The following is a 22,534-nucleotide window of genomic DNA, read 5'->3' as shown; positions in this document are numbered from 1 at the left end:
CTTCCTCTGTCAGATGAGGGGGCTGCTCCCATGTGAGTGGGACAGAGGAATTCAGAGGAGGAGGATTGGGGTGCTCAGGAGTGGGTGGCTGCTGGGTCCCACAGCAAGGCTGCAGAGCTCTGTAGAAGCACAGCTCTAGGTGCGGGGAAGGGTCCCATACCAGGCTATAAGGTGGGAATGCTACCGAGGGGACTAGCAAGGTGGTGGGAATGTGGGGGATGGGCCACATGGCATGCATGGTCATTCCCACTCTGCCCCTTGGATTCTGGGGAGAGGACTGGGCCACTCTCCCCAGCTGTACAAGCCAGAGAAGCTGAGCCTGTGGCTCTTTGTGCCCAGGGCCAGGCCAGTTCTTCATGGGCTGTCTGTCTTCCAGCCCATGTCCTGCCAGGAAAAGTGGAGGAATGCCTGTGCCTGCATATCAATATGGGCACTGAGCCCTTCTGGCTTGCAGGGCAGTGAGGATGGGCACCCCTGGCCTCCCTCTCCTTCCCCCATTGCTGGGTGCCCAGGCAGTCTCCAAGGGGGTCTCAAGGATGAGGTCTCACCTAGCATATGGGGCTACCACGTGTCCGCCAGTCCCTTCAACCTCCTCTCTCATGTCTGGTGCATAAACACCCTGATCGCCAAGTGAAGTCACCTGTCATTTGGACAGGTCCTGTGCCATGCCACCTCTTGGATTTCTGTTGCACTGTGCCCCTTGCATGAATCCCTGCCCCTTGCAAGCTCTGTCTGTCTTAATTCAAGTCCTGGCCTCTCTACAGAGCGTGTACCCCCTGCCAGCAGTCTGTGCACCCTCCCCAGCCTCGCCGCAGCCTTCACTTTCCGCATTCACAGGGCACAGGGGCCTCACTGCCATGGTCAGTGCTCCTTTATATCTGGGCAGCTCCTCCCACTGAATGTCCCCTGAGGATAAGCCTTGTCCAACTCACATCCACGCCCCAGCCCCAGCCAGTGCTCTTCACATCGTAGGTCTTGGTAAAAGCATGTTCAGTGTATGTTGCGGGTCTTGGTAAAAGCATATTCAGTGTATGTTGCGGGTCTTGGTAAAAGCGTATTCAGTGTATGTTGCGGGTCTCGGTAAATGCGTATTCGGCGTATGTTGCAGGTCTCGGTAAATGCGTATTTGGCGTATGTTGGGGGTCTCGGTAAATGAGTATTCGGCGTATGTTGTGGCACTTGGTAAATGCATAGTCAGTGTACCTCTTGGCTCCTTGACCAACCCCAACTTCTCATAGTTTTGGGGTGGGGCAAGTCTGTGGACTGTTACTACAAAGTGATCCCAGAAAATGTCCCCACAGGAACACGCACCCAGCGTCTTCAGAGTCATCCCCTTGGAATGCCTGTCAGGAAACCAATCTTTTTATCTACTTTGGGAACACTGTGACCTTTTGTTTCGCACAGAATGCCTGTGAATGACAAGAGGGGTCATCGGGACAGGGCCCTCAGGGGCACGTTGTCCAAGGTTTCCTGAGAGCAGGGCAGGCTATGGAATCCTAGACTGGGAAGAGAAGTGCCCCCGTCCTGAGGAGCTGGCATCAGCTTCATTCGTTTTCTCACCATATCCCGTGGTCAGCCAGCACCGTCCAGAGCTGCTCTGTGCTGGGCTTGTGCCAGGCATGTGGATGCCACTCTGGACAGGGCGTGGCCTCATCCTCACAGGGCTCTGGGTGACTCAGAGGGTTTGGCAGCCCATCAGTAGGCAATGGACATCTGGTGCAGTGCCTGCATCCCACGGGCATGTCTTGGGCTCTGCAGGCCAGGGTGGGGAAGACTTTCCAGAGAAGCTGGTGTAGAGCAGGGCCCCAGGGAGAAGGCTGCCAGGCAGAGGGAACAGCTCGAGGTGGGGGAGTGGGTGCGGTGCCCAGGGAGTCCTGGGCCATGTAGAGGGTGAGCAGAGAGGGGCAGCTGGAGGACTGGGGACAGGCTTGGGAAGGGGCTCCATGGCCGACCAGAGAGTTTGAGCTTTATCCCGCCGGGATAGAGGAAGCCTGGAGGATTAAAAGCAGAGCTGGGGGTTCTGCTCAGACGTGAGTTGTGGATGGAGCCTGTGGCTGCTGTTGGAGGCTGGATGGAGAGGGCAGGGTGGAGTCAGGATGGCTGGGGACAGAGACTGGAGAAGAAGGTGAGAGAAGCTCGGCTTTAGGCAGAGGGGGCTGTAGGGAAGCAGAGAAAGGAAAGCACAGGGTATCATCCAGAAAGCAGCTGGAAGCCAATCAGTTCTCAGTCTGCTGTCAAATCGAAAATAAATGCTCTCCTTCACTGCAGCTGGCAACGTGAAAGACACGGACACGGGGCTGCATCTGCCCCTCATAAATTCGCAGCCTCCCAGCCCAGCAGGGAATGTGCTGACCCTGCCACACGCCTCATCTCAGCCGCACATGTGCCACGTGGCCAGTAGAAAATCCTAACGGCAACCCCACCTCCCAGGGTTTCCACCATGACCTCTGTCCTGAGGCCCCTGGGGACCCCAGGTTCCTGCCGTCCTGGTTCAAGTCCCTCCCCACATGTGGCCTCCTTCCCGGGGATCTCAGCCAGAGGGAGACTCCCTTGCTATTCTACACAGGAAAGAGCCAATAAATAAAGACAGATTCCCTCTAGGTAGTTACATCTGGAAAAGAGATGAACAGAAACAAACCATTTTGATTTAAAAAACAGCTGAAGCCTGTCATCTTAGTTAAGACAGCAGAAAGGGCCAGACAGTCTGGACTCCCAGCAGGGCTGCTGGGAGGGTGGGGGGCTGCCTGGCCAGAGGGATCAGGAGGGCTGCTCTCCCAGAGTCCGAGGTGCCCGCTCCACAGAGCAAGGCAGACAGACACCTCACTCGCAGCTGTGTTTTTAGACCTGGTTTGAGACTTGCCTGGGTAACAGATACCCTTAGGGAAATGAGAGTGTAGGCCCTGGAATGTCAGGATTGGCTAGACCTTGGAGACAGCGGTACACGGAACGGTTGAGAATAGACTGGACACTAAATACAGTTTGAGCTGCCTTTGAACCCAGGTGTGTCTCTCTGTAGAACATGTACTCACCTTCTGGCTTTAGCATTAATGGAACGTCTCTGGGCCCTGGTTTTCCTAATCTGAAAAATGGGGGTAGTAACAGAATCCTTGAAGGATGGTGCTGAGATCACTTAGCCTAAAGCCTGACACGTGATGGGTGGCAAGTAATGTGAGTGGATGCTGGCAGTCCACCAGCCCCACCACACCTGCCTGCACACCCATTTTACAAATAAGAAAACTGAGCAGTGGCGGGTCCCCTGGGGCACACAGCTAGTCCGGGGGGGGCCTAGAAGCAGGCGTCCTAACTGTGAACACTGTTCTTTTCCAGACCATCATGTTCGGCCTCCTTTTTCCTACTCAAAGCACTCGTTAGCACTCAGAGAAAATGTTGATCACATTACGCATGGGCTAGCTTATACTACGGCACAGACCTGGCTCCCCTCAGCTGTCTCAGTGGCACGCACAGCCCCATTCCAGGACAGCGTAGTCATCTTTGTGAGACACTCTTGCTCCCTCCTTGCTGGAATTCTCAGAGTATAACGAAGCAATTTCCAAACTGAATTCACATATGCTGCCTGAAAAATTGAAATTTACCAATGAAATGTGTTAGGATCCCAGTTTAAACGCCACACCTGGCCTGGTGCAATGGCGCACACCTGTAATCCCAGAGCGTTGGAAGGCTGAGGCGGGAGGACCGCTTGAGACCAGAAGTTTGAGGCTGCAGTGAGCTGTAATGACGCCACTGTACTCCAGCCTGGGCCACAGAGCAAGACCCCGCCTTTAAGGCCAAACCAAACAACCACTTTGCACTCCCTTGCTCTCTCACTGGGGTGTGTTTGTACAACTATTTGCCACAACTTCACCCCGCTCTTTTTAAAATAATAAACTTTAAGGGCCGGGCGTGGGGCTCACGCGGTGGTGTGCATCTGTAATCCCAGCTACTCAGAGGCTGACATGGGAGAATCACTGGAACCTGGGAGGCCGAGGTTGCAGTGAGCTGATATAGCGCCACCGCACTCCCACCTGAGTGACAGAGCAAGACTTCATCTCACAAAAGAAAAAAGAGAAAGAAAGAAAAAAGAAAAGAAAGAAAGAAAGAAAGAAAGAAAAAGAAAGAAAGAAAGAAAGAAGGAAAGGAAAGAAAGAAAGAAGAAATAATTTTTTTAGAACAGTTTTATATTTACCAAAAAATAGCAAAGCAGGTACAGAGTCCCCATACCCTGCACCGAGCTGCCCGTTATTAACATCATACACCCGTGTATGAACAAACCCACACTGATACAGTACTCAGATTTTCTTAGTGTTCAATCCTTTATGTCCTCTATTTGCTCCCCATTACATTTAGTCGGCATGTCTCTTTAGGCTCCTCTTGGCTGTGGCAGTTTCTCAGACTTTGTTTCTGATGACCTGGATGGTTTTGGCCGAGTGTTTTACGGGATGCCCCCCTGTTGGGATTCGTTTGATGTTTTTCCCATGGTAAGCCTGGGGTTGTGGGTTTTGGGAGGAAGACTGCAGAGGGAAGTGCCATTCTCATCGTGTCACGTAGGAGGACATCGAGTGACTTCTCACTGTGACGTTACCTGGAGCACCTGGCGGGGGCAGCCTGGTTCAGGTATCTCCACTGCACAGTTACTCTCTGTTTCTTTATCTTAACTTTTTTTATCTTTTTTTTTTTTTTTTAATCTTTTATTGGATTTTAGGTTTTGGGGTACATGAGCAGAGCATGCAAGACAGTTGCATAGGTACACACATGGCAGTGTGCTTTGCTTTTCTTCTCCCGTTCACCCACATTTGGCATTTCTCCCCAGGCTATCCCTCCCCACCTCCCCCTCCCACTGGCCCTCCCCTTTTCCCCCCAATAGACCCCAGTGTTTAGTACTCCCCTTTCTGTGTCCATGTGTTCTCATTTTTCATCACCCACCTATGAGTGAGAATATGCGGTGTTTCATTTTCTGTTCTTGTGTCAGTTTGCTGAGGATGACGTTCTCCAGATTCATCCATGTCCCTACAAACGACATGAACTCATCATTTCTGATTGCTGCATAATATTCCATGGTGTATATGTGCCACATTTTTCCAGTCCAGTCTATTATCAATGGGCATTTGGGTTGATTCCAGGTCTTTGCTATTGTAAACAGTGCTGCAACGAACATTCGTGTACATGTGTCCTTATAGTAGAACGATTTATAGTCTTTTGGATATATACCCAGTAATGGGATTGCTGGGTCAAATGGAATTTCTATTTCTAAGGCCTTGAGGAATCGCCACACCGTCTTCCACAATGGTTGAACTAATTTACACTCCCACCAACAGTGTAAAAGTGTTCCTTTTTCTCCACATCCTCTCCAGCATCTGTTTTCTCCAGATTTTTTAATGATCGCCATTCTAACTGGCATGAGATGGTATCTCAATGTGGTTTTGATTTGCATCTCTCTGATGACCAGTGACGATGAGCATTTTTTCATATGATTGTTGGCCTCATATATGTCTTCTTTCGTAAAGTATCTGTTCATATCCTTTGCCCACTTTTGAATGGGCTTGTTTGTTTTTTTTCCTGTAAATCCGTTTGAGTTCTTTGTAAATTCTGGATATCAGCCCTTTGTCAGATGGGTAGACTGCGAAAATTTTTTCCCATTCTGTTGGTTGCCGATCCACTCTAGTGACTGTTTCTTTTGCCGTGCAGAAGCTGTGGAGTTTCATTAGGTCCCATTTGTCTATTTTGGCTTTTGTTGCCAATGCTCTTGGTGTTTTGTTCATGAAGTCCTTGCCTACTCCTATGTCCTGGATAGTTTTGCCTAGATTTCCTTCTAGGGTTTTTATGGTGCCAGGTCTTATGTTTAAGTCTTTAATCCATCTGGAGTTAATTTTAGTGTAAGGTGTCAGGAAGGGGTCCAGTTTCTGCTTTCTGCACATGGCTAGCCAGTTTTCCCAACACCATTTGTTAAACATGGAATCCTTTCCCCATTGCTTGTTTTTGTCAGGTTTATCAAAGATTGTATAGTTGTATGTATGTTATGTTGCCTCCGGTGCCTCTGTTTTGTTCCATTGGTCTATATCTCTGTTTTGGTACCAGTACCATGCTGTTTTGATTACTGTAGCCTTGTAGTATAGTTTGAAATCTGGTAGTGTGATGCCCCCCGCTGTGTTCTTTTTGCTTAGAATTGACTTGGCTATGCGGGCTCTCTTTTGGTTCCATATGAAGTTCATGGTGGTTTTTTTCCAGTTCTGTGAAGAAAGTCAATGGTAGCTTGATGGGGATAGCGTTGATTCTGTAAATTACTTTGGGCAGTATAGCCATTTTCACGATATTGATTCTTCCTAACCATGAACATGGAATGTTTCTCCATCTGTTTGTGTCCTCTCTGATTTCGTTGAGCAGTGGTTTGTAGTTCTCCTTGAAGAGGTCTCTTACGTTCCTTGTGAGTTGTATTCCAAGGTATTTTATTCTTTTTGTAGCAATTGCGAATGGCAGTTCGTTCTTGATTTGGCTTTCTTTAAGTCTGTTATGGGTGTAGATGAATGCTTGTGATTTTTGCACATTGATTTTATATCCTGAGACTTTGCTGAAGTTGCTTATCAGTTTCAGGAGTTTTTGGGCTGAGGCAATGGGGTCTTCTAGGTATACTATCATGTCGTCTGCAAAGAGAGACAATTTGGCTTCCACCTTTCCTATTTGAATACCCTTTATTTCTTTTTCTTGCCTGATTGCTCTGGCTAGAACTTCCAGTGGTGAAAGAGGGCATCCTTGTCTAGTGCCAGATTTCAAAGGGAATGCTTCCAGTTTTTGCCCATTCAGTATGATATTGGCTGTTGGTTTGTCATAAATAGCTTTTATTACTTTGAGATACGTTCCATCGATACTGAGTTTATTGAGGGTTTTTAGCATAAAGGGCTGTTGAATTTTGTCAAATGCCTTCTCTGCGTCAATTGAGATAATCATGTGGTTTTTGTTTTTGGTTCTGTTTATGTGGTGAATTACGTTGATAGACTTGTGTATGTTGAACCAGCCTTGCATCCCCGGGATGAATCCTACTTGATCATGATGAATAAGTTTTTTGATTTGCTGTTGCAATCGGCTTGCCAATATTTTATTGAAGATTTTTGCATCTATGTTCATCATGGATATTGGCCTGAAGTTTTCTTTTCTCGTTGGGTCTCTGCCGGGTTTTGGTATCAGAATGATGTTGGTCTCATAAAATAATTTGGGAAGGATTCCCTCTTTTTGGATTGTTTGAAATAGTTTTAGAAGGAATGGTACCAGCTCCTCCTTGTGTGTCTGGTAGAATTCGGCTGTGAACCCATCTGGACCTGGGCTTTTTTTGTGTGGTAGGCTCTTAATTGCTGCCTCAACTTCAGACCTTGTTATTGGTCTATTCATAGTTTCAGCTTCCTCCTGGTTTAGGCTTGGGAGGACACAGGAGTCCAGGAATTTATCCATTTCTTCCAGGTTTACTAGTTTATGCGCATAGAGTTGTTTGTAATATTCTCTGATGATGGTTTGAATTTCTGTGGAATCTGTGGTGATTTCCCCTTTATCATTTTTTATTGCATCTGTTTGGTTGTTCTCTCTTTTCTTTTTAATCAGTCTGGCTAGTGGTCTGTCTATTTTGTTGATCTTTTCAAAAACCAGCTCTTGGATTTATTGATTTTTTGAAGGGTTTTTCGTGTCTCAATCTCCTTCAGCTCAGCTCTGATCTTAGTTATTTCTTGTCTTCTGCTGGGTTTTGAGTTTTTTTGATCTTGCTCCTCTAGCTCTTTCAATTTTGACGATAGGGTGTCAATTTTGGATCTCTCCATTCTCCTCATATGGGCACTTATTGCTATATACTTTCCTCTAGAGACTGCTTTAAATGTGTCCCAGAGGTTCTGGCACGTTGTGTCTTCGTTCTCATTGGTTTCGAAGAACTTCTTTATTTATGCCTTCATTTCATTGTTTACCCAGTCAACATTCAAGAGCCAGTTGTTCAGTTTCCATGAAGCTGTGTGGTTCTGGGTTGGTTTCTGAATTCTGAGTTCTAACTTGATTGCACTATGGTCTGAGAGGCTGTTTATTATGATTTCAGTTGTTTTGCATTTGTTGAGCAGTGCTTTACTTCCAATTATGTGGTCAATTTTAGAGTAGGTGTGATGTGGTGCTGAGAAGAATGTGTATTCTGTGGATTTGGGGTGGAGAGTTCTGTAAATGTCTATCAGGTTTGCTTCCTCCAGGTCTGAGTTCAAGCCCTGAATATCCTTGTTGATTTTCTGTCTGGTTGATCTGGCTAGTATCGACAGTGGAGTGTTAAAGTCTCCCACTATTATTGTGTGGGAGTCTAAGTCCTTTTGTAAGTCATTAAGAACTTGCCTTATGTATCTGGGTGCTCCTGCATTGGGTCCATATATGTTTAGGATCGTTAGCTCTTCTTGTTGTATCGATCCTTTTACCATTATGTAATGTCCTTCTTTGTCTCTTTTGATCTTTGTTGCTTTAAAGTCTATTTTATCAGAGTTGAGAATTGCAACTCCTGCTTTTTTTTGCTTTCCATTAGCTTGGTAAATCTTCCTCCATCCCTTTATTTTGAGCCTTTGTGTATCCTTGCATGTGAGATGGGTTTCCTGTATACAGCACACTGATGGGTTTTGGATTTTTATCCAATTTGCCAGTCTGTGTCTTTTGATTGGTGCATTTAGTCCATTTACATTTAGGGTTAATATTGTTATGTGTGAATTTGATACTGCCATTTTGATGCTAAGTGGCTGTTTTGCCCGTTAGTTGTTGTAGATTCTTCATTATGTTGATGCTCTTTAGCATTCAGTGTGATTTTGGAATGGCTGGTACTGGTTGATCCTTTCTATGTGTAGTGCCTCTTTTAGGAGCTCTTGTAAAGCAGGCCTGGTGGTGACAAAATCTCTGAGTACTTGCTTGTTCACAAAGGATTTTATTTTTCCTTCACTTCTGAAGCTCAGTTTGGCTGGATATGAAATTCTGGGTTGAAAGTTCTTTTCTTTAAGAATGTTGAATATTGGCCCCCACTCTCTTCTGGCTTGTAGTGTTTCTGCCGAGAGATCTGCTGTGAGTCTGATGGGCTTCCCTTTGTGGGTGACCCGACCTTTCTCTCTGGCTGCCCTTAGTATTCTCTCCTTTATTTCAACCCTGTTGAATCTGACGATTATGTGCCTTGGGGTTGCTCTTCTTGCGGAATATCTTTGTGGTGTTCTCTGTATTTCCTGCAATTGAGTGTTGGCCTGTCTTGCTAGGTGGGGGAAATTTTCCTGGATGATGTCCTGAAGAGTATTTTCCAGCTTGGATTCATTCTCTTAGTCCCCTTCTGGTACACCTATCAGACGTAGGTTAGGTCTTTTCACATAGTCCCACATTTCTTGGAGACTTTGTTCATTCCTTTTTGCGCTTTTTTCTCTAATCTTGGTGTCTCGTTTTATTTCACTGAGTTGGTCTTCGACTTCAGATATTCCTTCTTCTGCTTGGTCAATTCAGCTATTGAAACTTGTGCTTGCTTCGCGAAGTTCTCGTATTGTTTTTCAGCTCCTTTAATTCATTCATATTCCTCTCTAAGTTATCCATTCTTGTTATCATTTCCTCGAATCTTTTTTCAAATCTTTTTTCAAGGTTCTTAGTTTCTTTGCATTGATTTAATACATGATCTTTTAGCTCACAAAAGTTTCTCATTATCCATCTTCTGAAGTCTAATTCCGTCATTTCGTCACAGTCATTCTCCGTCCAGCTTTGTTCCCTTGCTGGTGAGGAGTTTTGGTCCTTTCTAGGAGGCGAGGTGTTCTGGTTTCGGGTGTTTTCCTCCTTTTTGCGCTGGTTTCTTCCCATCTTTGTGGATTTGTCCACTGGTCGTCTGCGTAGTTGCTGACTTTTCGATTGGATCTCTGAGTGGACACCCAGAATGTTGATAATGAAGTATTTCTGTTGCTTGGTTTTCCTTCTACCAGTCTAGCCCCTTCGCTGTACGACTGCTGAGGTCCGCTCCAGACCCTGCTTGTCTGGGGTGCACCTCTAGCAGCTGTGGCACAGCGAGGGATGCTACCAGTTTCTTTTTCTGCTATCTTTGTCCCAGGATGATGCCTGCCTAATGTTAGTCTTTTGGATATAGAGGGGTCAGGGAGCTGCTTGAGGAGACAGTTTGTACTTTATAGGAGCTTAATTGCTGAGCTGTGAGCTCTGTTGTTCATTCAGGGCTGTTAGGCTGCTATGTTTGATTCTGCTGCAACAGAGCTCATTAAAAAAACCCTTTTTTTTTTTCTCAAATGCTCTGTGTTGAGGGGTTTGGGCTTTATTTTTGGATGTCCGTTGAGGTCCTGCCCAGCTAGGACGCAGACTAGCCACTGCCTGCCGAGGCTCTGCCCTGCTGTTGTGAGGCTCGCCCTGGCTCTGCTGTGTTTTCCGCCACACCCTGCGGCGGAGTCTCTCTGTTGTAGCGGGTTGCCTCGGCAACGGCAGGCTGCGTCAGCAGTGGGCATGTATCTCAGTAGGGACGGGTTGCCTCAGCAACGGCTGGCTGCGTCAGCAATGGGCGTGTATCTCAATTGGGGCGGGTTGCCTCGGTAATGGTGGACGCCCCTCCCCCTCAGAGCGTCTCGGGCGTCTGCACGGGGCTTGTTTGAAATCGCGGTTTTGTTCATCCCACTGGGCCACCCCTAATGCTCTGTCCCTGCAATCCCCTGGGCTGGCCCACTGTCCAAGTCTAGCTCAGTCTCAAGTCCAGCCCTCTCACGTCTCCGGTTGCCGGTTCAACAGGGCACCCGGACAAGTGCGCCCTGTGGGGAGCGCTGGGTAGGGCCGGCCGCCGCCACCCTGGTGCCGGCTTCGCCAGGCGGAGGTTCTGCCTGGCGTCCTGCGTCTCCTCTTCACTTGGGAATTTCCCCGTTCCGTGGGCAACAAAGATTAGTCTGGAAATGGAGCTCAGACTCACCTCTCCACGGACACAACGCGAGCTCCAATCCTGGGTTGTTCTCACAGCGCCATCTTGAGTCGAGTCCGATCTTTTTTATCTTTTTTTTTGAGATGGAGTCTCACTGTGTTGCCCAGGCTGGAGTGCAGTGGCATGATCTCGGCTCAGCACAACCTCTGCTTCCTGGGCTCAAGTGATTCTCCTGCCTCAGCATCCCAAGTAGCTGTAATTATAGGCACCCACCACCACACCCAGCTAATTTTTGTATTTTTAGTAGAGATGAGGTTTTACCATGTTGGCCAGACTGATCTCAAACTCCTGACCTTAGGTGATCTACCTGCTTCAGCCTCCCAAAGTGCTGGGATTACAGGTGTGAGCCACCATACCCAGCTCATCTTAACTTTAAAAAAAAATTATTATACTTTAAGTTCTGGGGTACATGTGCCAAACGTACAGGTTTGTTACATAGGCATACCTGTGCCATGGTGGTTTGCTGCATCCATCACCCCGTCATCTACATTAGGTGTTTCTCCTACTGCTATCCCTCCCCTAGCCCCCCCAATCCCCAACAGGCCTGGTGTGTGCTGTTCCCCTCCCTGTGTCCACGTGTTCTCATTGTTCAAATCCCACTTATGAGTGAGAATATGTGATGTCTGGCTTTCTGTTCTTGTGTCAGTTTGCTGAGAATGATGGTTTCCAGCTTCATCCATGTCCCTGCAAAGGACGTGAACTCATCCTTTTTATGGCTGCATAATATTCCACGATGTGTATGTGCCACATTCTTTTTATCCAGTCTGTCATTGATGGGCATTTGGGTTGGTTCCAAGTCTTTGTTATTGTGAGCAGTGCTACAATGAACATGTGTGTGAATATGTCTTTATAACAGAATGATTTATAATCCTTTGGGTATACACCCAGTAATGGGATTGCTGGGTCAAATGGCATTTCTAGTTCTAGATCCTTAAGGAGTCACCACAATGGCTGAACTACACCAGCAGTGTAAGTGTTCCTGTTTCTCCACATCCTCTCCAGCATCAGCTGTCCCCTGATGTTTTAGTCATCGCCATTCTAACTGGCGTGAGATGCCCATCGTAACTTTTTAAGAAAGATGACATTGCGTCTCTCAGGTGAGCCTGTTGCCCGTTTCTTGCATGAATGCCTGGTTCATTTCATCTTCTGTGCCACATGGTAGCTCATTTCTTACCACATGGCCGGTGCCCACAGTGCCCCAGAGCCACCTTATGTAATAGATGAAAGGTCCCTTGGAGGGCAGCTGGCCCAATCCAGAATTTGACAGATGGGGCATCAGAGGCTCAGAGAAGGGTGAGCAGTGAGCCCAGCAATGGCACAGCAGTTAGGAGGCCAGGACAAAAATGGGTCTCTTGGGGCCCATTCCAGTGCCTCCTGGACCACAGTGGTCCTCTGGCTTTGACGGGAGACAGGCTTCACTGCCTCTCTCATTGCTATGACCTCTTCTGGTTGTGGACACACCTCATTCTTAACAGATTCCTATCAGGGGAGGGGCGCCTAGAGGATCCTGGGAGGGGAGGACTCTCTACTGCTCAGCCTATGTTCCAAAGCCCTGGCCGTGCCTTCTTCAGTTCCTTCCAGACTGCCCACGGCTGTGATGGAAATACATGGCCTCTGAACCCTGATTCAGCAATCCCTTAGGTAGAAGTTCCTTTCCATTCTTTTTTTTGGTGGGGGATAAACCATGGCCAGAATTTCTTTACGAGTTAGGCTCACTGATACACAGATGGATTCCAAGGTCACGATGCTAGAGGCTGCCCTTCAGAGACTGTGGACTCTTGGTCTGTCTCTCTGTCCTGGCTGCTTCAGAAACCAAAGCCATTTTAGATGCAGCGGTTAAATGAATGCAGCGATATAGTCTTCTGACTCATCTCACGAAAGCACCTCTGAGATTTGAATGTCCCTCTATGTGCAGGGTCTCGCTTCGGTTCCAAAACACATTCTGAAGTCTCTGTTAGGCCCGCTCTTTGCCTTTAAGCCTGGGAACAGCTTTTCGTACAAAATAGTATGATCTGACCCGGCTCATTGTAGAAGTTAGTTTCTCTTCTCTCAAATTCTCCTTCCTCAGCACCATTCACTCACCCTGAGATCGTTGGCAAAATACTGAGGGATATGAGGCTCAATCTGGGGTGACTCAAGGTCCGGTCTCCAAGGAGACCAGTGGGGACCTCTGAGCCCCTTAGGACGTCCTCAGACCTTGGGAAAGGTGAGTCCCTTGTTGGGGAGTTTGGAGGAGTGGAAAGAATTCTCTTATTTGGGGAGCCAACAAGCCAGATTCAAACCTCAGCTCCACCAGCAACCAGTTGCCTCCCCTTCAACCCCTGAGTCTCAGCTTCTCATTGGGAAAATTGGAGGTAACAAGGCCTACATCATGTGGAGGCCATGGGGATCGAATTAAATCTGGCCCACTGGAGGCTCTCAGTAAGGGCGGAAAAAGGAGAGAGTGCACGTATGAGAATAGTAGTAAATGTATCTGTATGATGGTTGCTCATTCACAGATGCACTGTCATGATTTAGCTCATTTTTACTTCGATGGTGGAAGATGACAAGCTGGGTACTATTAATCCCTTCACATGGAAAGACTTAGGCTCAGAGACGCTGTTCTTTGCCCAGATCCTGCAGTTTTTCATGGAGAGGCTAGGAAAGGAACCCAGGGCTTCAGCGTCCATTTCCACTGTGCCAGAAGGAGGCATCTGCCTGAGTCACTGTCAGTTAGGGTGAGTAACACCAGCTTCTGCAGCCAATAAATCCAGAAATCTGTGTCCTAACACAGGAGGAGTACATGTGTCACTCTCATAGCCCTGTGCAGGATGCAATGGGTTGGGGTGGAGGGACCCTTGTTCCACAGTCACTCAGGCCTCCAGGCTGCTCCCATTTTGTAGCTCCTTTTTTTTTGAGATGGAGTCTCGCTCTGTGTCCCCTCTGGAGTGCAGTGGTATGATCTCAGCTCATTGCAACCTCTGCCTCCTGGGTTCAAGCGATTCTGCTGCCTCTTACCTCCGCCTCCCGAGTAGCTGGGATTACAGGCATGTGCCACCACGCCAGGGTACTTTTTGTATTTTTAGTAGAGACAAGGTTTCACCATGTTGGCCAGGCTGGTCTTGAACTCCTGACCCCAAGTGATCCGCCTACCTTGGCATCCCAAAGTGCTGGGATTACAGGTGGGAGCCACCACACCTGGCCAATCCTTCTTCCTCCAAGCCCTCTGAGTCTTTTCTAGTCAGTGGGTAGGAAAGTGAGAGTGAGGAATTGGGCACGGCAGGTTATTGGCCAGGCTTGAAAGTGGTGACATTGCTCAAGAGTCAGTTACACAGTATCAACTAGGGGTACCAGGTGCTGTCCGAGGGGGTCTTTGTGCCCAGGAAGAAAACAGTTACCTGCAGAGACACCCAACTCATGAAACCAGGCCAGTGGGCTCACAGCATTCCCTTCTGTTTCCCCTGTTCCGGCACAGGAGACGGCACAGCCATAGTGATCCAAGCCCCTCCTGGAGGAATGCCATGTCTTCCTGGCCTGTTTCCTGAAGAAACAAGATGATAATCTTGACCCTGCAAGCTGTAGGCATTTCCGACGGAGGAAGATGTGAGGAGAGGAAGCTGTCATGCCCCTCCCTCCATCCCCTTCGCTGTTTTTTATGTGGAGGAGCCAGAACAGATATGGGAGGTGGTGGGCCCATCATCTCCCCATCCAGGCCTCATGCTGTACATCGTTGCCCCCTGGTGATCTGTACCCCTGAGAGAATGCCAGTGGTCCCTGCATAGGTCACTAGCCTTTGAGGCCGGGCTGGCAGCTCAGAGAAGGGCTAAAGGGCAGGAATAGAGCCGTGGTACCACCTGGCTCCAGGGACGGGGCTTGAAGCTGGCTCATTCCAGAGAGCTCCTTCTTTCCCTACAGAGGCCACAAGCCCCTGGCACAGCACCATAGCCTTTGTTACCTGGATTATTCGGGATCTCCACTGTGGGAAGTGAAATTTTTTTTCAGATGGGAAGTGATTTGTAAAACAGCCGATAGCTTTAATGACAAGCCTATTTAGCTGATAAAATTAGCCATCAGAGGAATAACTTATGTTATCCTTTTGCCATAATTTAAATTTATGGCCAACTACCAGTCATCTTCACAGTGGATGGAAAGGGGCCAAGGTCGATCTCAGCTTTACCCTGCTCCTAAATCATTAGTTTGCAACTGTCTCCTGATTTTTATTGTTACCAACAATGGTGAAACTAATGGAAATAAACATTGGATGCCATCCCAACAGCAGATGGATCTGAAGGCAGGGCAGTCTGTGCAGACAGCACTAATAGGATAGAGCAAAATTACTGCTATTGCATTAGATACCATCGAGCTTCTGGCCAAAGTGTGCATTGATCAGGCCAGGGCCCCTGTCAGTTGGACTCACAACCGGACCATTAAAGGCAGAGAAGCGCTGGGTGTGCCCGTCCTGCCGCCCTGGTGGGTCTGACCGCTCCTGGGCTTGCATTAAAAGCCCAGCCCCGATGGAAGGGGCCTGACTTACTCCAGTAATGCACACTGCGGGCTTCCCTGTGGATCCCAGATGGTCTGGTCAGGTTATCTGATTAGAAATACTTAGCTAATGATGTGCGCTAAATAGGGCTGTGACTGCACTTTAATTCTTCCCAAGCCTGGGGGTGGTCTTTTTTTCCACTGGCCCGTTTGCCAATGGAAGATGTGCTTCATCAAAGCCACCATGCGCCTTCTTTTCCGGAGGCGCAGGCCCGCGTGAGCCCCAGGGAGCCCCAGTGCGGTGATGTCTCTTCCTGCTTTCAGCAGTTTGACTCAAGGTGCTTCCATGTGGGTTCTGTGGGTTTTTTTGTATTTTTCCTGCTTAGGAGTTTGAGTTTCTTGAATTTCTGGCTTGGTGTTTTTCATTAGATTTGGGAAGTTCTTGCCGTGCTTTGTTTATTCACTGCACCTGTCTCAATCTTCCCCTCCTGGAGCTCCGGTTGCACCTGAGGCCATTTGGTTGCCTCTCACGTCTCATATCCTATTCTGCTCCACTACTCATTCTCTCTCTCTCTCTCTCTCTCTCTCTCTCTCTCTCTCTCTCTCTCTCTCTCTCTCTCTCTCTCTCTCTCACCTTTTTTAACGGCTTTAAGTTTTGATATTTGTCTATAGACCTGTCTTCAAGTTCAACAATACCATGTCCAGTGCCCTGTTAAAACCATCCAGCCAGCTACTCAATTTCAGATACTGCACATCAAGGTTCTAAAAGTTTGATTTGGTTCTTCTTAGAGTCTAACTCTCTGCTGAAACACTACACTCATTTTGTCTGTCTTTCCCCTATTTTTGTTAACATATTAACTGTAGTTATTTTGAAGTCCTTGTCTGTTTACTCAAATATTGACCCAGGTCAACTTCTATCAACTGCTTTATGGCTTGATAACCATCATGTTTTCTGCTGATGTGCATGAGGAGTGATTCTCACGGTGTGCTCCACATCCTTCATGATGCATTTTAGAGGTTGTGGGTTCTGTTATGTTTCTATCTGAAGAGACTCTATTCTCTGGGGACAGGGCATTTGGTGGGGAGTGGCGGAGGGCCCTCAAAACAGCATGGAGCCTTAGCTGCACTTGCACTTCACTGCCTCCAGGTGGGGTCCTGGAGCTAGTATAGAGCTCGTCATAGACTTGGAATTCAGTGAGTCCATTTGCCTTACTGGACACACAGTGGAGGCCCAGGGAAGAAAAGAGATTCACCCAAAGTTAGGGCAAGGGAGGGGTGATGGGCCAAGAACTCAGCCTCCAGTTTCCAGCCCTTGCTCTTCCCCTCTGGTGACTTCCTGTTTTCCTGGCCCCTGCTGCCATCAAGCTGCCCTGGATTCTGCTGGGCTGAGACACTTCCGTCTTGCCCATAAGACTGCAAGTTCCTTGGCACAGCGTCTTGGGGGCTAGAAGGCAGGGCTGTGGGCTGTGGCCCCTGCTTTGCTTCTGAAGCACCATCCGGTTCTGGCTTTTCCCACACCCTCCCTCCCAGCACAGAAGGCTCCTTCCCACCTCAGGGCCTCGGTTCCCCATCTGACTCATGAGGCTCTGATGTCCTAGGGCCCCTGGGCAACGCTGCAGAGGCACATGTCCCCATGATATGCAGAGCAGGATCCAGGAGGCCAGCTCTGAAGATCTCACTAGCACCTGTGGAAACTCCCCTGGGCTGTCCCAGCCAGTGACTGGGCCGAGAGTCATGTGGCCCATGTGTACTTCCCCTCTGAGGAGTCAGTCCTTCCTCCTCAGGGCAGATGGACAGCATCCAGCCACCTCACACCCTCTGGGTGTGAAGCTTGCCAAAATCTGTCCCCAAAGCAGGTTGTCCTCTCTGTCACCCCCATTCCAGTCCACGCCACGTGCTGACATCTTACCTCCTAGGTGGTTCTCTTACCCTGCCTCATATCTCCATCTCTGCCGTCTCCACCTTAGTCCATATCTGGTCATCGCTGCCACGGACTCTGCAGTAGCTTCCCAGCTGGCGTTCTCATGCTCACTGTGGCCCCATCTGGTCTGTCCTCCATTCTCCAGTCAGTATGGCCCTTTCAAATGCCCATCTGGCTCACTGCACCACCACTCCCGCCACTCCACCCTTCTGTCTGGAGGATTCCAGAGGTTGTTCTTTAAACATCTTCCTGTGGCTACAGGCTCTGCCTGGTGGGGCCCTGGCCGAGCTCCCCAGCCCCTTCTGGCCCTCTGGCCCTTGTATACACCATGCTTCCTCTGCTGTAAGTACCACCCCAGCTGTGCTTGGCTCTCAGAGGGGACTTGTTCCCTGCAGTGCAGCTGACAGCCTCCCCCACACCACCCCTTGCTAGGGCTATCCAGGATTTATCTGCAAGCTGGGGAAGGCATTTTCATTCCCAAATCTGTAACAGAACGTTAACATCGCCCTACCCTGCTTTACTTGACTTCGTACTGAATGAATGAATGAGAGAACTCCTGCACACTTGGAGTTCATCTCTTTAGCTGAAACTTGGTTCTGTGTATGTGCCTGCGTCTGCACATGTGGGCCTGGGGCTGGGCAAGCCCTGGCCTCTGGCTGTCTGGCCTGAATTCCACCGGGACACTCCTGGGCAGCTCCATATCAATTACAAGCCATCAATAATGCATCCCTTCAGAGCGGCCAGGAAGCCATTAGCTGGCCTGCAGGCCTGGATGAGTGGCCTTGGAGAAAGTGGGCTGGGTGTGCCCATGGGAGGTTCAGATCAACAGGGCAGGAGGGGCTCCCAGCCCCAGCAGAGCTTGGGAGGTTGCCTCATGCACCCTTAGTCACCTGTGAGACCTTACTGCCAGAGGGGTGGCTTGCACCCTCCTGCCCTGTACATAAAGGCCTGCTTTCTCACTCTGTGGGCCCTCCAGCCACCTTTGAGTGCTGGGTTGTCAAGGTTCAGTGTCTGAGCCTCGTCCGAGCCCAGAGTTAGTGCTGAGTCTGTGACCAGGTCAGGGCTCAGTGGGTGACCAGAGTCCAGGCTCGGTGGGTGGCCAGGGTCAGGGCTTAGTACATAGCCAGCATGAGGCCTCCATCTTTGTCTTAGCTTTGGGACAGGGAGCCCAAAGCTCCCTTTGACTCTGAAGCCACGGAGCTGAACAAGCTAACTGGTTTCCCGCATTGATTTGTTCGTGTATTCAACAATGTTTATTGAATGCCTTTTGCATACCATGCAACAAAACAGACAAGACCCCTGCTGGTGGAGATGCTCTTCTCCTGGGGGTGAAGGGTGGCAGTGGTGCGGTGGAGGTTTCACTTGCTCACGAGAACCCATTGTGCCTATCTCCCCCATGGCATCTTGTTGGCAGGTTGAAATCAGCCATGCTAGGAGTATGCCTTTTTTTCTCACCCACTGGAACACCACTGTGGGTGAATAAGAAGTAAACTGATGGTTCTTTAAAAATGGTGGTTTGTTTTCACACAGCTAATAAAGACGTACCCAAGACTGGGTGATTTATAAAGGAAATAGGTTTAATTGACTCACAGCATGGCTGGGGAGGCCTTGGGAAACTCACAATCATGGCAGAAGGGAAAGCCAAACACATCTTTCTTCACATGGCAGCAGCAAGGAGAAGTGCCAAGCCAAAGGGGGAAAAGCCCCTTATAAAACCATCAGATCTCGTGAGAACTTACTATCATGAGATCTGATAAAGGCATGGAGGTAACCACCCCTATGATTCAACATGGGGATTATAGGAACTACAGTTCGAGATGAGATTTGGGTGGGGACACAGCCAAACCATATCATGGCGTGATCACAAATATTTATCTGATTTCCTTCCCCAAACCCCAGTAGAATGACAGTAAAGAACAAAGTCATAAATGCATTAGAATTAAGAAACTACCTCTTAGTCGAGTACGGGGCTCACACCTGTAATCACAGCACTTTGGGAAGCTGAGGTGAGAGGACTGCTTGAGCCCAGACGTTTGAGACCAGCCTGGGCAACATGGCAAGACCCTGTCTCTACAAAAAATAAAAACAAAAAAATTACCCGGGCATGTGCCAGTAATCCAGCTGAGGCTGAGGTGGGAGGATCACTTGAGCCCATGAATACAAGGCTATGATCATGCCGCTGCACTTCAGTGTGGCAGACAGAGTAAGACCTTATCTCAAAAAAGGAAGAAAAAGGGAGAGACAGAGAAAGAGAAAGGAGAGAGGGAAGAAGGAGGGAGGGAGGGAGGGAAGGAGGAAACAGAACTCTCTTTAAGTCTTGTCCATTAGGACAAAGGAAAGAGATTTTAGTGATTGGGGAAAAATGGAGACTAGACAAAATGCTAACTGATCCAGCAGAGTGGAGAGTGGGTAACTAAAGTGCCCGCAGAGGAGGACAGTGAGGGAAATGGGGTGACTCTCCCCTTGGAACCCCTGAGGGTCTGGAAGAGGGTGTAGTGTGAAGCTGACACTGGGTGGGCGTGGTTTACAGTCTGCATGCGTAATATCTGAGATCCCATGACGCCCTTCCAAACCCTGCATGACCAGGAGACTAAGTTCCCCCACCTGCAAGAGTCAAGGGGTTTGTCCTCGGGAGAAAAGTAACCTGAAGCCTCTTCAGGTGGGCACCGGGTTAGGCAGGGACCTGGGGAAAGGTGGAGGGCTGAAAATGAGGAATAACTCAAAGTCTGCCCCATTCCTCTGCCCTACTCCCAGCACAGAAGCAACCAAACAGAGCCTCAGGCAGGAAGCTGAAAACTTTCGCCATCCCAGAGACAAAACCTGTAGACCCTGGTATTGGGAGTTTGTCCAGTGCCAGGTGGCTGTCTGGCTGCCCTGTTGTTCATGAATGCATTTAGTTGTATGTGTGTCTTACTTTCATAAAAGTAAAATCAAGAAAACATTAAATACACACCATCAGAAGGTGGTAAGTGCAATACAGAGAATTCAGATAGGCTCATGCGACTGAGTACCCAAGGGGCTGCTCTAGGTATCGGTCAGCGAAGGGCCCTCTGAGGGGGCCACGGCAGCAGCTGAGAAAGCGGCCCTGAAATCAGCACATGATTGGTATTATAGAACCAGGAGGAGGACTGTGTCTTGGGGTCAGGTCACAGGAGACAGAATGAGACGAAGTGGGCCAGGTGGGCACTGCCAGAGGTGGCAGTGGAGGTGGAGGGAAGTGGGATAGCTGCTGGACTTGGGGGATGGATTGGATGTGGGGGTGAGGGAAAGAGAGGAAGCAAGGAAGGTGATTGCATCTTTGGCTCCAGCTAAAATGAGATGAAAACACTTGAGGAACAGGTTTGGAGAGCCAGTGAAGAGTTCTTCTTTGACCAGATTGATTTAGCAACTCCTGTGAAAGTGATACTTTCATGGAGGCATTGGAGGTGACAGTCTGACACCCGGGTTTGAGGAGTCAGGGCTGGAGAGGTGCATTTGGGCGGCATGGGCAAGTAGGTAACCTCCTAGGCAGGGGCCGCGGCGTTGTCTCGGCTGTCCGGTCTCCCTGCTCGCCCGGTGCAGAAGCAGTGTGAGGCGTGCGGGGAACACTAGGTGGCGGTGACGGCCCTCCTTCCCGCGAGACCGCGGCCCGGACCCGCAATGTCAGGCCCAAACTTCGCTTTGGCCCAGATGTCCCAGGAAGGCCCGGGCTTGGCCACCTCAGCCACAAACCCAAGAGGTAGCTGGAAGCCTTTCCGAGAAGCTTTCCCCAACAGAAAGTAAAACAAAATGTACGCAGCTTTGACAAGGCCAGGTTGCTGTCTGGCCACCCTGTCGTTCGTGAATGCTTTCAGTTGTGTGTGCATGTTTTATTTTCGTAAAAGTAAAATCAATAAAACATGAAAATAAATACACAATAATGTCAGGAGGTGTAGGTGCAATGCAGGAGATTCAAATAGGCTGCCATCCACCTGGGAGAAAGCCCTTAAGAGGAAGCAACCCAAGTCCTCAAAGAGGTGAAAACCCCATTTTGCAGACAAGGAAACTGAGGCTGGGGAGGTGACGGGACTTGCTCAAGGCCACAGGGCCTGGAAGCCGCAGGGCTGAGACTGAACCCGGTCTGGTCCTGGGTGCCTCCTCGTGGAGGAGAGAAGTGGGTGTTACTGGGAGAAAACAAGCCAGTGTTCTGACCAGCGGGCAGTGATGGCAGGATGGGGTCCCCAGGCTGGGAACGCGGGCCCTGGATGTCCCGAGGTTTCCTGTTCGTCCTTAGTCATCAGTGCTTACTTGTCGAGCCCCCTTGGGGTGCCGTATCTGGGTGAGGAGCTGGAATGAATTCATACCCAGGGCTCCTGACTGCCCGTCCAGTGGTCTTTCCACAAAGCACCCAGAGGTCAGTCTGGGGTCTCTGCCTGGCCGCCCCCGCCCCAGATCGAGCCCGGCCCTTCTCCTTCTGCAGTTTGAGATCCGACAGCTGCGCGCGCACCTCGCGCAGCAGGACCTGGATCTGGCTGCGGAGCGCGAGGCGGCGCTGCAGGCCCCGCACGTGCTCAGCCAGCCGCGCAGCCGCTTCAAGGTGGTGGAGGCCGGCGCGTGGGACGAGGAGACGGCGGCGGCCGAGAGCGTCGTGGAGGAGCTGCAGCCGTCGCAAGGTGAGTCTGGGTCTCCACCCGGCCCCAGATGCCATGGCGGGGGGCGCCCCCTCGCCTCCCTCCCGCGCCCCGGGACTATGCGCAGAGAGGCTGGGGTTCCAGGTTGCTGAAGGCGCCGCGGTTCCCTGCAGGTGTATGCCCCTCCTTCACCGTGACTGGGGAGCACCCTCAGATAAGTAGCCTCGGGAGTGCCCGTCAGAGCCCGGGAGAGAGCATGAAGTCCAGCCACCCTGACCCAAACTAGAAATGACTCATCCCCATTTTGTGCCTGTGGCCCCCGGCGTGCGTTGTTTGCAGTGTCTTCCCTGTCCTCGCAGCAGCCGTAGGAGGAGGTATGACTCTCCCGCTGTATGGCTGAAGAAGCCGAGACCCAGTAAAGCCGTCCAAACGCGCCTCGCTAATAAGTGGCAAAGCCAGGCTTCTTAGAGGTCTGGGCCTCCTACTGGACTGCTATCTACCGGGGCCCAAAAAAGTTCAGGCCCGGGGCCAGAGCAGCCTGGAGCCTGAGCCTTGCAGACGGTGGCAGATTGATGGGAAGGTGATGTTAGTGGAGATGGGAACAGCCGCAGCCCAGGGTAGGGTCCTGTATGGAAG

General features: G+C 49.7%; 1 protein-coding gene across 5 annotated transcripts in view; it reads left to right on the top strand.

Moving 5' to 3' along the window:
• The window catches only part of TMEM266 (transmembrane protein 266), a 143,991-nt gene that overhangs the window by 108,599 nt on the left and 12,858 nt on the right, over positions 1–22,534 (top strand). For all 5 annotated transcript variants that reach the window (XM_008990165.4, XM_054239495.2, XM_002763457.3 and 2 more), the window contains exon 9: positions 21,748–21,940. In XM_008990165.4, coding sequence (XP_008988413.2) covers positions 21,748–21,940 — 193 coding nt within the window. The remainder of the gene's footprint in view (positions 1–21,747; positions 21,941–22,534) is intronic.

The sequence above is a fragment of the Callithrix jacchus genome, chromosome 8, assembly GCF_049354715.1.
Source record: "Callithrix jacchus isolate 240 chromosome 8, calJac240_pri, whole genome shotgun sequence".
Lineage (NCBI taxonomy): Eukaryota > Metazoa > Chordata > Mammalia > Primates > Cebidae > Callithrix > Callithrix jacchus.
Note: the sequence above shows the minus strand (reverse complement) of the source record. Positions and strands in the feature narration are given on the sequence as shown.